Source organism: Carcharodon carcharias, chromosome 34 (assembly GCF_017639515.1).
Source record: "Carcharodon carcharias isolate sCarCar2 chromosome 34, sCarCar2.pri, whole genome shotgun sequence".
Taxonomy (NCBI): domain Eukaryota; kingdom Metazoa; phylum Chordata; class Chondrichthyes; order Lamniformes; family Lamnidae; genus Carcharodon; species Carcharodon carcharias.
The window spans coordinates 20,196,219-20,214,475 of NC_054500.1; the positions used below are offsets into that span (position 1 = coordinate 20,196,219).

General features: G+C 47.2%; 1 protein-coding gene across 6 annotated transcripts in view; it reads left to right on the top strand.

The window, feature by feature from the left end:
- Positions 1 to 17,277, top strand: part of LOC121272671 (putative transcription factor p65 homolog) — a 40,752-nt gene extending 23,475 nt beyond the window's left edge. For 5 of the 6 annotated variants that reach the window (XM_041179384.1, XM_041179383.1, XM_041179382.1 and 2 more), the window contains 6 exons: positions 4,035 to 4,160; positions 5,055 to 5,159; positions 6,764 to 6,979; positions 9,939 to 10,004; positions 14,096 to 14,137; positions 16,773 to 17,277. In XM_041179384.1, the coding sequence (XP_041035318.1) occupies positions 4,035 to 4,160; positions 5,055 to 5,159; positions 6,764 to 6,979; positions 9,939 to 10,004; positions 14,096 to 14,137; positions 16,773 to 17,230 (1,013 nt within the window). In that variant the 3' untranslated portion in view covers positions 17,231 to 17,277. Of the gene's footprint in view, positions 1 to 4,034; positions 4,161 to 5,054; positions 5,160 to 6,763; positions 6,980 to 9,938; positions 10,005 to 12,073; positions 12,254 to 14,095; positions 14,138 to 16,772 lie in introns of those variants that run through there. The other variant, XM_041179387.1, reaches the window with a different exon arrangement.
- Positions 17,278 to 18,257: the final 980 nt, after the last annotated feature.

Here is an 18,257-nt window from a genome sequence, read left to right on the forward strand (position 1 = left end):
TGTGGTTGGTTCTTAAATGCCCTCGAGCAAGGGCAATAAATGCTGGCCTAGCTAGTGACGCCCACATCCCATGAACAAATGAAAAATAGATGAGCCAAGTTGGTTAATGTGGGCAAGATATTTGACCCTGGAGGGCATCACAACCTTCAATCCTGTCCTCAATGAAGTAGTCAGTTGCCAACTCTTGTTGGATATATTCTTAGGATAGAAAAATTCTGGATTCAATAGGAGGACTGTTGAACAAACGCTCGCTAGTGTCCTTCCTGAAGCCAGCTCCACAAGTGTTCAGGCAAAACTCCTGCAAAATCAACTATGATGAACTGGCCGCTATGTCCAGATGTCCACCAGCTGTCTCCCCCGCCAGGTCCTGGTTTCTCAACTCTCAAATGGCCAGCGTTCCAGGGGAGGATGAAGAAAACGCTTCAAAGATGCCCTGAGGCTCTCCTTGAAGTGCAGCAGCATTGACATTAGTGACTGGGAGGAGCTCACTACCAGCCATCCAAAATGGCGGCAGCTTGTCGGTCAAGCCGCATCACGCTCCGAGTCCCAACCCCTTAATGATGAGGCAGAGAGGGATCGACAAAGAATCCGGCAGGCTGGATCCCCCAATAACTCATGGCCGTCCTGCCCCATGCACCATAGGATCTGCAGGTTGAGAGTTGGCCTGTTGCGTCATGAGGTGGTTAATGCGCGTCCCTCGAATCGAGGGACAGCCGACGACAGCAGATGTATCCCTGGAGGTGTCGTCGCCAAGGAAGCTGTATCCCGAAGAGGGAGCAGAAATCGAAGACCGATTTCATCGTCTCTTTCCACCCATCCACCCTGTACTCTTTTTTTTTTCCCCCCCAACCCAGATGTGCTGAGGGCCCAGCTGTTTGAGATCAGCCCATTCAGCACAGTGACGAATTGAAAATTGGTTCTGGTATGGCAGGTACCGCCTACATTTTTTTAAAAAATTCATTCATTGGATGTGGGTGTCGCTGGAAAGGCCAGCATTTGTTGCCCACCCCTATTTACCCCTTGAGAAGGTGCTGTTGAGCCATCGCCTTGAACCATCACAGTCAGTGGGATGTAGGTGCACCCACAGTGCTGTTAGGGAGAGAGTTCCAGGATTTTGACCCAGCGACAGTGAAGGAACTTTGGATACATGGCGCAGGTCGTCTACGGGTTAATGGGATCCAGACTGCAGGACGGTGTGTGACTTCGGGGGCTATTTGCAGGTGGTGGTGTTCCCATGCACCTGCCGCCCTTGTCCTTCTAGGTGGTAGAGGTCGCAGGTTTGGAAGGTGCTGTCGAAGGGAGGCTTGGAGAGTTGCTGCAGGGCATCTTGTAGATGGTGCACACACTGCTGCCACTGTGCGTCAAAGGTGGAGGAAGTGAATGTTTAAGGTGGCGGATGGAGTGCCGATCAAGAATTCTGCATTTCAGGGCGAGAATGGTGTACGTGTGAAATAAGCAATGGTCAGGAGCCAGACTCCCTGGGTTTTTCCAGTCTTCACCAGGGTCCCTGTGTACAGTTGAACCTTGCTTAAATTCAGCAAGCAATGCAAATGCCCTTGCAACTTGGAGCCAGGTGGTTTAGCTTGCTATTAGTTTCTAACGGTTATTGTTGCTATGTGACAAAGATAGAGAGTTAAATTTAACGGCTAAGAGACCACAGAGGCTCTCCCATAGGCTATGGCTCCAAGCCAAAACCCCAGGAACAGAGAGACAGAGTAGAGCCAGCACAAACAGGAAGCTTCAATGTTCACAGATTGCAGTTGACTGCTGCTGTCCTGTCCTATTAAAGTAGCCTCGCCTCTGTCAAGAGAAATTCCCCAAGACACAAGATGAATGATTTGCAAAACCGTAGCCACTTTACCATTGGAGAGACTGGCTCAGAGTATGAGAGGTTGCAAGGGTTAAAAGAACCCCTGGCCTCCCTTTGCCCCCCCACCCCCCCCCCCCCCCCCCCCCCCCCACCACCCCCACCACTTCTCTGCCCCTCAGTGAGGCCAGGTTCCCCAGTCAGCCTGCTAGTCAGCCACATGAACTCTGTAGTCCAGTCCTTGGTCTGTGCTGGTTTAGTGCGAATCTCTTCTGCACAAGGCTTGGGGCCCTGAGTCAGGGAGGGAAGCCCTCCGTGGCTCAATGGGTAACGCACTTGCTTCTTGAGTCAGAAGGGCGCAGGTTCAAGTCCCGCCTGCAGCGACTCAAGCACAGAACAGTGAGGGAGTACCGCACTGTCGGAGGTGCCGCCTTCCAGATGAGACATTAAACTGAGGCCCCCCCGCCTGCCCTTGCCGGTGGACGTAAAGGATTCCGTGGCCCCATGGGAGTGTTGATTGGGGTTGCCTGCGATGCCCCAAGTGGCCGAATAGCCTACTGAAACTTGTTGTGGTAAGTTGAAACCTGCAACCATCAGACAGCACTTCCGAGTTCAAAGCAAGGTTTTGTGCGCTCTCAAAATGAGAAAGCTCCCCAACGAACATGTTGCACATTAGCTCTGACTGTCTAACTATCAGTGTCCAAAAATGAGTCAGGAGAGCAGCAAAACCCTGTCTGCTGTGCCAATACCAGAAGCTGTAATTCAGGAGTGTGCACACAGTTGGGGGGAATCCCCAGCTCTTGAGAACCAGACTACCTCTCCCAGCTCCGTGTTCTTGTTTCTGCCCCTTTTGTTTAGCTTGATTTTTAAAAAAATATTATTCTATTCACGGGGGTGTGGGTATCCCTGGCTAGGCCAGCATTTGTTATCCATCCCCAATTTCCCTTGAGAAGGTGGTAGTGAGCCGCTGCCTTGAACTGCTACAGTGGTGTTAACTCTCTTTGTTTTTTTTTTTGACACAGACACAGTTTAATTACCCTGTACAAATTGGAGGCAGGTTCCTCAAACACTACTGCAAGTTACTCCAGTTCCGCAGAGAGGTAGTGAGGTGGGATCAGTGCAGCTGCTGTGCATCTTCTCTCACTCGATGGGAAGTTAAAGGTTGCACAGGCGTTTGGCGTATCCTGTATCTCCACAGCGATCCCCTCTGCTGAGTCCAAACAAATAATCTCAATTAACAAACGAAGGGACAGATTAAAAGGCAGGTCCCTTAAAGGGAAACTGCAAAAACAAAAGAGCAAATTTAAAGGGAAACTACAGTGGTGTAGGTACACCCACAGTGAAGGCAGTTCTAGGGTTTTGACCCAGCATTTTAATATTTTAAAAAGCACAAACGCAGCAAAATTAGCTTTGCTGCGTGTCCACTTCCCCTGTGTTCCTGCGTGGTGGAACAGTGGTGGAGTGGGGTGAGGCAGGAGACTGCCCTGTGGTGCATGATGGTGTATAGCATGTTGTGTGGTGTAAATAGGTCAGTGAGTGAGGGATACCATGTTACATCTCGGTATCCCATACTGATATGTCCAAGAAACAACAGAGAGTAGGTCATTGACAACTTGCATTTATATAGTGCCGTTAGTAGAATATCCCGAGGTGCTTCTCTGGAGTGTAATTGGGCAATGTTATTCAACATTGAGCCACATATAATGATGTTAGGACAGGTGACCCAAAAGCTTTCTCCAAAGAGTAGGGTTTAGAGGTAATCTTAAAGGGGGAGAGTGTGGTTTAGAGAGGGAGCTCCAGAGCTTAGGGTCCAGGAATCTGAAAAGGCACAGCCACCAACAGTGGAGCAACGGATATCAGGGATGTCCGAGTTGCCAGAATTGGAGGAGCACGGAGATCTCAAAGGGTTGTGGAGCTAGAGGAGGTAGTGGAGATAGAGAGGAGGGGCTAGGTCATGGAGATGTTTGAAAACTAAGATGGGGAGTTTTAAGCACCTGGCATTATCAGACCACCTCTTGGAGGCTCACTGTTCCTCCGAGGGATGCAGTGCTGCTTGCTTACAGTATCGAGTTCCTGTCGAGACTGACTTAGTGCAGGCGGTGGGTACAGTAAGTGCCCTATCTTGCCTGGTGGGGTTGGGAAACCTCATTGTTGAGATCAGGATGGGGCAGTCGTGGGAATTCTCAGTTGTGACTGAACACGCAACAGTTTTTTATTTCCTTCACAGTCGGCGACTCTGCAAGGTGCTCAGAAGATGTTGACATGAACGTGGTTCGGCTATGCTTCCAGGCCTTTATCCAAGATCCACCCATGGTTCTCACTCCCGTCCTATCGGAGCCTATCTATGACAAAAGTAAGAAAAAATAAATGGGATTTATCTCTTTTTTTTCCCCACAATTCTTGTTCAGCTGCTCTCTCACTCTGTCCCAAATCTACACTCCCCCTCCTTGTTTATCTCCGTATTTCTCACCATCTTCACCCACTGCCCCGTCTATCTCTTTTCCTTCCCGCATCCTCCTCTCTCCCTGTCTTGTTTTCCATTTTTGGAATATTGTTGAAAAGAGAGACATGTTGCCGAAGCTTTCCATCTTGCACTCATCAGGACAAATGCAAGAGTGCCAAATTTCGAAGGGGCCAACAATTTATACTGCATGAGAAAAGGGTGCTGATTGGCTGGCAAGGCGACTCTGGTGGAGGCGTTGCCATGGCAAATGCACCAGAAAGCTTTTGTCCCCCATGCCAGGACATGTTCCTTTTGCCTGCAGAGGGCAGGTCCCTGTGTATCAATATATGTAGCTTCTAGCACGTATAAGTGAGCGACACTGTGATCCTGACTGATAATCTAGCAAGATGCTACTGCGGAAATGATGACTTTCCTGGCTGACGGGGATTATGGGTTTACTTTCAAAAGCATTTCTGAACAGTGACATCCGTTTATACAGCGTCTTTAACACAGTAAAGAATCCCAAGGCACTTTGTTAGAAGTGTTATCAAACAAAATTTGACACTAAGTCACATAAGGAGGTATTGGTTCAGGTGACCAAAGGCTTGGTCAAAGTGGTACTTTTTAAGGAGCCTCTTAAAGGAAGAGAGAGGTTTAAAGAAGGAATCCCAGAGCTTAGGGTCCAGGTAGCTGAATGCACAGCCGCCAATGGTGGAGTGATGGAAAACCGGACGTGTAAGAGGAGTGAATAAGTGGACACATTGATCACGACACTGCACTCATGGCTTGATCTTTCAATTCTAGAGGCAACGAATACTTCGGAGCTTAGAATCTGTCGTCTGAACAAGGACAATGGGATGTGCACAGGAGGTGAAGAGCTGTTTCTGCTGTGTGACAAGGTGCAGAAAGGTACTTACACTTGATCACAGTTCTGATGAAAAGCCCATGGACCTGAAGCGTTAGCTCTGTTTCTCTCTCCACCGATGCTGTCAGGCCTGCTGAGTTTTTCCAGCATTTTCTGTTTTTACTTCAGACTTCCAGCATCTGCAGTATTCTGCTTTTTTTTTTGTGTGTTTTTCTATATCTTTGTATTTTAATTAGGCATGAGACAGTGACAGTCACAATCAGGTTTTATGCTTCTGTGAATATTTGAAGTGCTTGACAACATCAATTTGTAGCCCGGGAGCAGGAAGCATTCTTACCATTCTCTTTGTCTGTTCGTATCTGTGGCTGTATAGGGTCTGCATGTCCTGTTTCAGATATAACAACAACTTGTATTTATCTAGCACCTTTAACATCATAAAACATCCCAAGGTGCTTCACAGGAGCATTATAAAACAAAATATGATAGTGAGCTACATGAGATATTAGGACCAAAAGCTTGGTCAAAGAGGAAGGTTTTAAGGAGCATCTCGAAGGAGGACAGTGAGTCGGGGAGGTTTAGGGAGGGAATTCTAGAGGTTAGGGCCCAAGAAGCTGAAGGTACAGCCACCAATAGTGCAGCAATTAAAATCGGGATTGCACAAGAGGCTGGAATTAGAGGAGTGCAGATATCTCGCAGAGCTGTGGGGCTGGAGGAGATTACAGAGCGAGGAGGGGAGAGAGGATGTGGCGGGGTTTGAAAACAAAGACTAAAGTTTTAAAATTGACATGTTGCTTAACCAGGAGCCAACGCAGGTCAGCGAGGGCAAGAGTGATAGGGGAACGGGACTTGGTGCGGGTTAGGACGTGGGCAGCAGAGTTTTAGTTCGGTACGTTTCCTGGAGGAACATGAAGCCATTCAGCTCCCCGAACCCGTTCTGCTATTCAGTTAGACCATGACTGATCTAATTCCATTTACCTGTCTTGATTCCGTAACCCTTAATACCCTTCCCTAACAAAAATCTATCAGTCTCTTCTGAAATTTTCAATTGACCTTCAGCCTCGACATCTTTTTGGGGCAGCCTTGTGAAGAAGCACTTTCTGATCTGACATCACCCCCGAATTGACCGAGCTTGAATTTTAAGGTTCTGGCCCCTTGTTCTATACTTAGCTCCCCACCGTCCCAGCAAGGGAAATAGTTTCTCTCTCTCTCTCTCTCTATCTACCCTGTTTGAATCCTTTAAGCAATAGCAAGAAAGTAGTTTGATCAAAACTTGAGTGTCCCTAAATGTTACTTTTTTTAATGCCGGGGAGAAGGTGAATTGGGAGCAGAAGAGAGCGAGAGAAGGCAAAATGGCTTTTTAAGTTGTGAGACTTGAGACAAGGAGAAATTTATTTTTTGTTAGTCTGTGGAATTTTCTTCCCCAGAGAAGAGTGGAGGCTGGGTCATTGAATATTTTTAAGGCTGAGTTAAACACATGTTTGATAGACAATGGAGTCAAGGGTTATGGGGGACGCACAGGAAAGCGAAGGTGAGATCGCACCAGATCGGCCGTGATCTTATTGAACGGCAAAGTAGGCTTGGAGGGCTGAATGCCCTGCTCCTGCTCCTGCGTCCTGTGTTCCTAAATCTTCTGTTTTTCCCCCTACAGAGGATATCGCCGTGGTCTTCTCAAAAGGCAACTGGGAAGCGAAGGGGGTCTTTTCCCAAACCGATGTTCATCGGCAGATTGCCATTGTTTTCAAAACGCCGCCATACTGTGACATTGACATCCAGGAGCAGGTCATCGTGAAGCTGCAATTATATCGCCCCTCCGACAAAGAATACAGCGACTCCTTCGAGTTCCGCTACCTCCCAAAAATAGAAGGTAACCTATCGAAACAGCTCGACAAAAGTTCAAAGTCTTAACAAACACGGGGTATGGGTGTGTAAATAAAAAAAAAAAAAGAGGCTTGCGTTTATATAGCACCTTTCACGACCACCAGACGTCTCGAAGCTTTTTACAGCCAACTTAAAAAGTTTTTGAAGCACAATCACTATTGCCTCCCTAACAGCACTGTGGGCATACCTCCACCCACATGAACTGCAGGGTTCAAGAAGGCGGCTCCCCACCACCACCTCGAGGCAATTAGGGATGGGCAACAAATGCTGGTCTGGCCAGTGACACCCACATCTCATGAACGAATAATAAAAAAAAATTGGGAAATATGACAGCCAATTTGTGCATAGCAAGTTCCCATAAACAGCAATGTGATAATGCCCAGATAATGTTTTGGTGGTGTTGATCGAGGGATAAATATTGGTATTTCAGTATAGATAAGTGTAAACAACGTAAAGTGCAACAGACCCTCCAGGTTTTTTGTTTGAAGTGTCCATTAATTTGGAGATTGACTTGTGTGCAGCCTGCACCAGGGAGTTTTGGATTACTGTGTGGTTGCACAGCCCAGAGGGAATATTGGTCATGTACTCCTTTGGGATGAGTCAAAATGGGGTAGAGGTACAAAGTGATTCACAAATCATTGACGGTAGCAAGGCAGGTTAATAAAACTGCAAACAAAGCTGGACCGGCTGGAACGAAGGAACTGTGTGTGTGTTCTGTACGTCCCATGAAAATCCAGCCTGGACTGACAGCGTGAAAGTTGGTCTGTTGTCAGGGTCGTGGTAGGATTTTAATAATGGCCGAATGGCAGCGTAGCTTATGTCGAAAAGTTCATGTGTCAACTAAGTAATCAGGTTAAGAATGTGCAAACGTGTAACAATCCTGTAGTAACAAAAAGAGACAAACTAAAATTAGGATATTAGAAAAGGGTAATGTTGAATTAAAATGACAAAACAATACATTCCCATATTACAGGCGCTGAAGTGTAAATAAATTTCGTAATTTAAGTACTTCACTGTGGAGTCGAACTTTGTAAGGTACAGGACCACATTGATACCTCTCTGTCCTGCGTCTTATAGGGTTGAATCTAGTTGACCTTCTGAGTTGCCTTGATCGCTCTGGGTGTGGCGCAAGTTACCAGTTCTGAAATTGGGTCGATTGATTTTCAGAGCTTTCCACAAACCAGGAGAGTGGATATTTGTAATGTTTCGAGCTTTGTGACATGAAGAACGCTTTCATACAACTGGGTCTGAGGGCTTGAGATCAGTCACAGTCTGCGCTTCTGTACCCTTTCAATGTGAGAGATTTTTTTTGTTGTTGTGAGAGACGCCAGGCACGGCCTATTCGACCAAGGGATGGACGTAGCTGGTGTAGATCAACAACCGGTCGCGGACAGGGCGTCTAAAAAAGGGATGAGGGGTTTCGGAGAATGAACACTTGTTTGTTTTGGGGACAGTGACAGCTTGATTAACAGCGCAAGTCATGCCATGTCCACAAATGCACCCCTAAGCTAAATTTCCACCCACGTTCAGAGAGTTCACTGGAGGCTTGTTTGGGAAATGGTGGGAGTGGGTTGGGAAGTTAGATTCCTTGCTACTGCACCAATTTCACCGGGGGGCCTTTAGGGGGGAGCTTCATGTTGCATTGAAATTGACGTACCTGCCCTGGGAGTGCTTGATGCTCACGCTGGTTCACTGAAGTGGAAGGGGTCCCATTCCTCAGCACTGACTTCCCTTGCCTCAATGGGCACTGTAGCGATGTGGCTATTAGACTCGCCAACCCCCAAAGGCTCAGGAGTTCGAATCCCACTAGGACAATTTGCGACGCTGAATTCGCTTAATCTGGTAACTTGTGGGCTATGGTCCATGACAGCTGACCTGTGAAAGCTGGGTGGATTGTTGTAAAGTCCCAGTATTGTCTGTCCATCCCAGGTCCCAAGAGCAAAGGCCAAAAAAATTAAAATCACAAAATCCGTCTCCTTTTAAAATACCATTGCTGCTGGGTCAATATTCTGGAATTTCTTACCCCACCACCACTGCGTGTTTTGCATATCTTCAAAAACAAGGACCTTCACATAGCAACTAGAGATGGGCAATGAATGTTAGACTTATCAGGGCCATTGACTTCCCAAAGGGAAAACAAAATCATCTTGCCCCGTTTAATTATTTTGGCCCCCCCCCTGATCTCTCCATTAATCCTGCTGATGTCCATAGGTCTCTATAATTAGAGTGTGCAACCTCACGTTCAAAGTGTACAGGAACAATATCTAGTGTGCCAAAGTGGGAAAGAATTTTTGTCTTGCGTCTTCACACGCACACTTTTCCCCTCCTGTTTGGGGATTGGCGGGGAAGTCCTGGAGTGGGACTTGAACCCAGAGCCTCTGGCTTAGAGGCGGGGACGCTGCCTGCTGACCCACAAGACCACCTAATGGGGTAGAATGGAGTTAACAGACAGCACTTAACAGACTGTTAACATGAGCTTTGAGTGAAGCCTGTACTCTGGATCCTGCTCATGGGTGGTGGAGAATAGGATTTGCAGTCCCTAACCACGCTGGGCAAGCATGTCTGATAGAATCTTACAGCACTCAGAGGCCATTCAGCCCCTTGTGCCCATGCTATCTCCCTTTTTATTTAAAGTCTATCCAATTATTCCCACCACTCGCTGTCTCTTCCCTCTTCCTCCACAGCCCTGCAATTTTTTTTTATTTTTTTAAGTATCCAATTCCTTTTTGGAAGTTGTTATTGAATTTGCTTCCACCACCCTCTTCGGGCAGTGTGTTCCAGATTGCAACAGCTCACTACTCAGCCTTTGAGCTGAAGGACTTGGTGTAATCACCTGGGAGGGTCTAGCACTCTGTTTTTAAGGGGTGAGGTTGTGGTATGCTGCAAACAGATTCTGTTTGATTGCCCTCTGCTGATTACTGACGTATATCTGTGTTTTGTGACAGATGCTTATGGGATTCGGTCCAAGTGCTTGAGGAACTTCAAGTTCCCTTCGATTAATAGCTTCATAGGTGAGTCCTGCGTTTGATGCTTGGCGAGATTTTAATCGTGCCTATGGGCTTTGGATCTCTCGAGTCGATGGGTTTGGTTGGAATTGTTGTGACATTGATCAGTGGTATCACAATGGATCCCCGGACTCTAGCACAGCTGAAGACCCCAGGAAGCTTAACAGAAGCAGAGAAAAGTAGCCAAGGGAAGAGCTGGCACCAAAGAAACTGGGTTTGAGCATTGCAGAGTGGGGAGGAAAGAGGTAGAAAGACAAAAGGCGGAGACTAAAAATTCATCCCAAGAGGGTTGAAGGATCTTCTGCCAAAAGGGGAATGGGCAGACCATAAGACATAGAAGCAGAAATTAGGCCATTCGGTCCATCGAGTCTGCTCTGCCATTCAATCACAGCTGATAAGTTTCTCAACCCCATTCTCCCGCCTTCTCCCTGTAACCTTTGATCCCCTTACCAATCAAGAACCTATCGCGGTCTTAAATACACTCAATGACCTGGCCTCCACAGCTTTCTGTGGCGATGAATTCCATAGATTCACCACGCTCTGGCTAAAGAAGTTTCTCTTCATCTCTGTGAAGACACAGTGCAGAGGAGTCTGTCCTGGGCAAAGATGGCACACATTGGGACATGTGGAGAAGGGCACAGGGAAAGGGTGAGCTGAGCCTTAGAAGAATGTGGGGTGATCTTATTGAAACGTACAAGATTCTGAGGGGGCCTAGACAGGGCAGATGTTGAGAAGATGTAGTGGGGGAATCTCGAACTTGGGGACATAGTCACAGTATAAGGGGACACTCATATTTAAAACTGAGATGCGAAGGAATTTCTTCTCTCAGAGGGTAGTGAATGTCTGGAATTCTCTACCCCAGAGGGTTGTGGAGGCTAGATTGCTGCAAGTATTAAGAGGAGGTGGATAGGTTTTTGAAATCTCGGGGAGTTGAGGGCTATGAGGAGCTGGCATGAAAGAGGAGTTGAGGCCTGGGGCAGATCAGCCATGATCTTATTGAATGGCGGGGCAGGTTTGAGGGGCCGAATGGCCTACTCTTGCTCCTATTTCTTATGAGCCTGTCTAAAACTAGGTCTTAGATTTTAGAGTCGGGGCTTTTCATTCAAACTTCATAAAATGAAAATTGCCAAGGTCTTTTAAAGAACAAAAAAAACCAATTTGTTTGCTCTAGTCTTATGCTAGATAGAGAGTGGCAGCATAGTGGTTATGCTACTGGACCAGTGATCCAGAAACCAGGATGAACCAGGAGACATGAGTTCAAATCCCACCTGCGTCAGCTGGAAGAATTTAAATTTTGGTTAATTAATTAAATCTGGAACAAAAGGCTAGCCTCAGTAATGGCAGTCATGAAGTGATTGGATTGTTGTAAAAACTCAAAACTGGTCCGCTAGTTGTTCTTTCTAGGGAAAGAAATCTGCCATCCTTACCCGGTCTGGCCTACATGTGCTCCAGACCCACAGCAACATAGTCAACTTTTAACTGCCCTCTGAAGTGGCCTAGAAATTGTACTTGAGAGGTTGGCTCACCACCACCTTCTCACAGGGCAATCAGGAATAGGCAACAAGTGCTGGTCTTGTCATCAGCCCCCACATCCCTTGATGGAGTTTTTAAGGAAGGGAACTTTCAGAATCGAGGATTAATAAGCGACTGACTTGTTTTCAAAAACCTTTCTCGTCGTGTCAAAAGTGCTTTGCGTGCAGCAGCTGGTAGGTCTAAGCAAGCAGCAGTTATTTTGCACGGGTCAAGGATCAGGAGGGTGACCTGCTTTTGGCCAATTTGACCGGAACTTCAGGAGAACTCCCAGTTCTCCGCAAAGTAGCCCGGGACCACTACCACCTGAGACTGCGGCCAGCAAACCTTCGGGTTTAACATTCTGCCCTCCCGGGGTATGTCCCCCAAGAATGCAGTCTGTGGTCCCTCAGAACAGCACTGGCAGTGTCCCACTGACCCTGGGCCCTCAAACCCTGAGTGACCTGAGCAAACCGCCCGCTGTTGAATAAACTTGTTTCCCCAGCAGAACTTTTTTAAAAAAAAAAGAACCTGCTGTTTAATTTATTTTCCTTTTGATTTGACAGGTTCCAATTTTACTCCACCAGACCCAGTAACACAGCTAAAGCAGCCAGTTGAAAACCGCGGTAATTTTGACTTGAATGGTGCTAATTAAAGGAATAAATTAAGCTGGAGCTGGTTGTCATTAGCAGGCAAGACTTCAGTTACCAGCTAAAATCGCCACTGGACGGATCTGATGTTTGTTACTATGAATTTGATTGGCTTGCAAAGGGAAAGTAGTGGGGGAGGGAGGGGAATGGGGGAGAAGTCGGTAGACCAGGAGAGTCACCACGTTGATTTATTTTACCCCACTCTCGCCCTTTTTGCTGAAGGTCACCAGGATGTCCGGGGGAACTAGGCAGCAAATATTGATGTCGGGAGATGGGAACAGAATTAAGCTATTCCATCTGGATCAAGGCCGAACTGTCCCTTAACTTAGTTTTCCTGCCTTTTTCTCCATATCCTTTGACACCCTTATCCAAAAAAAAAAATCCTACCCGTCTTGGTCTTGAAGATTACCATTGTCCTCCAGCACCCACAGCCTTTGGCGGGGGTGGAGGGAGTGCGTTTATTAGTCCCACAATGCTTTGTAGGCCATTTTCAAATAGGCCTAGCTTTAAATTTTGGAATTGTACCTCCTTGCTCTGGACTCTTTAGAGGAAGTAGTTTATCTCTTTCTCACTACCCTATTGAATCCTTTAATCATTTTAAACACCTTGAGTTAGATCACACCTTGGTCTTCTAAAAGCAAAGGAATACAAGCCACTACTCATAATTTAAGGCCTAGTGTATTTTTCGCAGATCTGCACCATGCCCCGTCCAAGGCCTCTAACCTGCCTGAGGTGTGGTACCCAGAACTAAATAGGGTTCTCAACTAGTTGTCATCTCAGTCAAACCTACCCAGGCTGGTGACCCCACATTGTTCGCTTTCCCCAAGTTGGGGTGGGGGTGGATGGAAGTTTTCTGACCTCCTGGGAGAGGGAGGAATGAAGTAAACCTTTGACGAGTGGCCTTCCCTGTAATAAGGCTGCAATAAGGGCCAGATTTTCGAAGGGCTGCGGGTTTGGGGCCTGCCGTGGGCACTGTTTGAGAATTGTGGCCTCGGAGAGGTCGTCTGGGGATCCCAACGCCTACAGGACAGTCTCGAATTTTTTTGGGGTGTTCATGGGGGTGGGGGGGTGGTGGGGTGTGGAACAGAAGGGGGAACCTTCTGATCTCCTTTGGGAGCTTCTTCTAGGGCCTGTGCAGTCGGGAAAGCAGTTTGGAAATCTGATGTTGGTGATCCTGAACAGTCAGGTGCATGTCAGGGTCAGTGCAGGTCAAAAGAAAACACTGTTTGTGTCTAAATGAAATTTGAGGGGGTCAACTAACATCGGGTCAAGCATTGTACCTCCACTTGGCACCCACGGCTACTTTGCACTGCCTTTATCCTCCTGGTCCACTGATGAGCTGCCCTGTCTCCTCAGGAAGGCAACCAATGTTAGCCTTCAACATGGCCTCCCTCTGCCTTTGTTGCTGGTGCCAGGCAGGTAGCTTCTGCCTCCTGGAGGCACTTGGCGCCTAAATGGGCGACGAATCCGCCCTTTGCCCAATTAGCATTTGATTCAGGCATGGGGGGGGGGGACCCAGAATTCATCCGGGTCTTTGGTTCCTGATCCCCCCGCATTGGAAATCTGGCCCGATAATTCCCGGTTGCAAAATTCACTCATCGATATCTGTTTTACATGGACTGGGATTGACTTTCCAGCTCATAATTTGGTATTGCATTACTATCCTCCACTGACTGCATTCTGCTGCAAGATAATCCCGCTGGTATTGGGAGACTGCTGTAGTTTCGCTTATAAAATTGATACAAGACCCGCCCTCACTTCCAACCCATTGGCTGACAGAGTGCCAATGTTCCCCAAGTCCCACCCCTGCCTCTATCTCATTGGTTGACACAATAGCATCAATGGTCACTCTGCATGAATAATTCTGGTTCCTGATCCTGACAAAAACAAATTGAACAGCAAGTTTTTAACTGACACCTTCCGGTTTTATCTTGACAGACCCAGCAGCAGGGCGGCTAAAGCGGACGATGGAGAATCGAGGTAATTTAGATTTAAATGGTGCTTAATTCACATCTAAGAGAGTAAATTAAATGGCCACTACAGTTGATTACCATGAGCAGGCATGCCCTCAGTTACCATGTTGCAATCTCCACTGGACGGATAACTGCTAAGATAAAAGCAAAATACTGCGGATGCTGGAAATCTGAAACAACAACAAAAACAGCTGGAAAAACTCAGCAGGTCTGACAGGCTCTGCAGAGAGGAACACAGAACACAGTTAATGTTTTGAGTCCGTATGACTCTTCATCAGAACTAAGGAAAAATAAAAATGAGGAGGGAGGGGTAGAGCTGGATAGAGGGCTAGAGATAGGTGGAGGCAAAGAAGAGATTGCCAAAGATGTCATGAACAAAGGGGTGTTGACGGTGGTGATATAAGCTAAGGAATGTGCTGATGGCAACATTAAGGGTAGAAAGCAGGACGAGCAAGTAACAGGTAGTGGGGGTGGAGTGACCACTGTTTTATCTCTGCCTTTTAGCCTATTTTGATCCCTTCCCCCCACCCCACCCCCACTAGGGCTATCTGTACCTTGCTCGTCCTGCTTTCTACCCTTAATGTCCCCATTAGCACATTCGTGAGTTTATATCACCACCGTCAACACCTCTTTGTCTTTTTGTCTATGACATCTTTGGCAATCTCCTTTTTTGCCTCCACCTGTCATTGGCCCTCTATCCAGCTCCACCTGTCCCACCGCCTCCTGAACCAGCTTATATTTCACCTCATTTCTCTATTTCCTTAGTTTTGATGAAGAGTCATACGGACCCGAAACGTAAACTGTGTCCCTCTCTGCAGATGCTGTCAGACCTGCTGAGTTTTTTTTTTGTAGCTATTTTTGTTTTTGTTTCAGATAACTGCTAAGCTTGATTACTATGCAGCGAGTTGAAAGAGGTGGGGAGGGAGGGGAGCGAGGGAGAGTTTGGTAAAACGAGAAGAGTCACCAGTTTGATGTTGTTATTACCAAACATCGCAACGCCCCACCCCACCCCCACTTTCACTGAAGCTGCTGACTTCTCGCTCAAACGTCTGGGAGACTAGGCAGCGGCTATTGATATTGTAAGACAACAGAATTAAGCCACTTTGGTTAGATCAGGGCAGGTCTGCCCCACAACTCCACTTACCCACCTTCGCTGTGTTTCCCTGGTCCAACCAACACCAGTCGACCACAGTCGTTTTGATTGTTCCCCCAGCATCCACAGCCTTTTGGGGGGGAGTGACTTCATTCCCACCACCCTTTGTGTTGGGACCAAATGCTTCTTGACGACCTGAACAGCCTGGCTCTAATAATAAAGGTGTTTTTTCCCATTCGGTGAACGGAAGGAGTAAACCACAAGAGACTGACTACCTGACTGTTTGATATCAAAATACAATCTTTTCCCATCTCCCTCCCTTTGCTGAAGGGAAGTCATCAGTCAATAGCAACCCTGGCTGGTTACCTGCTGAGTCTCACCCCTTGCCCCCACCACCTACTCCCCGGCCTGTTGTCCAGGGGTACTAAGGCCAATTGCAGCACCCTTGCTATGTTGCTATGACTGAGAGCTAACTTTGGGGCCATTTGGTTTTCATACCACAGGGACTGCCGCGGTTCAAGAAGGCAGCTCACCACCACCTTCGCAAGGGCAATTAGGGATGGGCAATAAATGTTGACCTTGCCAGTGGTGCTCACATCCCATAAACTCTCTCGATCACAACTGGGCCGCTCACTGGAGTCCCGAATGCAAACATGAAAGCTTTTGCTAATTGTCTTAAATTTGTGTCCTCTGGTTACTGAGCCTCCTACCAGTAAAAAAAAACAAGACAAAGAAAGTTACAGATTTAAGAATGTAAGGGATAGGAGTGGGAATAGACCATTCGGCCCATCAAGCCTTCTCCACCATTCAATACAATCATGGCTGACCCTTGGGCTTTTCCTGCCTGCTCCCTGTACAATTTCCTGAGACACCAAAAATCCATCTATCCCAGCCTTAAATGTATTCACCAATGGAGTATCCAAAACCCTCTGGAATAGGAAATTCCAAAGATCCACAACTCTTTTGAGTGAAGAAATTTCTCCTCCTCTCAGTCCTAAATGATAAGCCCCTCATCCTGAGTCTGTGCCCCCACCCCCGTATTTTAGATTCCCCAAGCAATGGAAATTTAAACACCACCTTTTTGTGACCATTGGGCATCTCTCAGTGCTTTACAAGCAATGAAGTACTTTTTGAAGCTACATTACTGTTGTAATGTAGAAAACGCGTCAGCCAATTTGCGCACAGCAAGCTCCCACAAACAGCAGAAAATTTGTTTTGTGGGCACAGTTTCTCCCTATTTACTTTATCAAAACCCCTCGATGTTGACCATCTATTAAATCTCCTCTCAGCCTTCTCCGCTCTAAGAAGAATAACCCCAGCGTCTCCTGCGTCCTCACTGAAGCCCCTCATCCCTGGCCACCTATATGCTTCCGATCTTTTTTGCTTTTATGACACGTTCTCATATTAAAATGATTCCTTCCACCATTTTAACTGATTTAATAACACCATTTAATATTAATTAGTTTAATAGCTTTGCTAAATTGCCAAAGTGTTTTTTTTTTTGCTGAGTTTCACTGAAAGACTGATTTAACCGATTTCTGCACTTCAGATTTCCAATTTTCGGAGGATGTTGCTTATAACTTCCCGACAGAGGAAGATGAGTTCTATTCGATGAATCAAGGGACCAAACCCTGGAACTGCTACAGCCGGGAATATGCTGCCACTGCCACTGCCACTGCTGCCTATACTGACAGTTCCCTAGGAGAGTTTCAGGATGCCCCATACAATCAATGTTACATGAAGGACGAGCCCGCGGAGTTGACTGAATATGAGTTCTACTGCTCGACAGAGGAGCTCCACATTTGTGCAGATGCTGAGGCTTTGAATTCCACCTTTGACGCAAATTACAACATCCTGACCACCAGCAGCGATCTGTCCGTGGCTCCAGCCGGTGGGGACATCAACAACTACCTGGGCATGGAATTCAGCAGCGGTAACGAGGCGCTGTCCACCATTTTGGGCAGCAGCATCGCCATGCCAAGTGAGCAGGCGGGATCCAAGGGCTGAATGGTGACCCACTGGCCAATGGATGGAAAGCCACAGGGGGTGGTTAGGTGGGGGGGGGGGGGGGGGGGGGTGGAGTTGGAGGGGGGGAGGGGGGGGGGGGGGGTTGGGGGGGGGGAGGGGTTGGGATGCGAGGACCTCGATCCCGGTCTTGACGTGATGCTGTGTCTTGACCCTGCCCTGCCGCTAACACAGTGACCGACTGACTGAACTGTTTCCGAGCCCAACGATTATTGAGCCTCACAGGTTGGTTGACTGATTTGATTGCTGCCGGACAATTCAGACCACCTCTGAAGGTGCAAGTAACTTGGCAAGTTTTATCTAATAAGCTCCCCCCACTACCCAACAACCCCCCCATCTTCCCCAAACCGTGTTAACCCGGCCCTTTTCAAGCTTCCCCATCCCTCAACGGGGGTTACATCTACACTAGAAAATGGCTAAATGCAGCGGGTGGGGGTGAAGGACACACATTCAAGGATGACATCTTGGTAATTGGAATTCCTGGCTGTTAGGCTTGTCTGCTGCATTCCCATAGAACGTCAATGGGGGTCCCACTAGACAGGGAGAGGAGAGGAGGTAGTGAAGGGCTATGCAGGTATTGGGCACACGACTTGCATGGAATTTACCTTTTCATGAATATTTTACCAAAATCCACCCCCTCCCTCCCCCTGGCACAAACTTGTGAATTGTGAGCCGGTTGAAGAAGTCTTACAGTTAAGGAGCCCTTGCATGAGTTCAGTGATGGTGGAATTTTAGATCCTGGCTTGGGGCTCTCTCGTTTCTAAATTTTGTTAAAAAATGTAATATTTGTAATATTTTTATAATGGAAGTGGAGAAAACATTTGTGAAATATATATTTAAAAATGTTCTTTTTTTCAAAAACGTGCTTCTATGTTTCTGTTCTACGTAATCTCCGGCTGATTGTATTGTCCGAGAATATTGTCCCGGTTTGTATGCACAATTTTTTCTTTAATTTGCCTAACAACAGAGAGGGGTCGCTAAGACCCTGTCATTTCCTCTAGGATTTGGT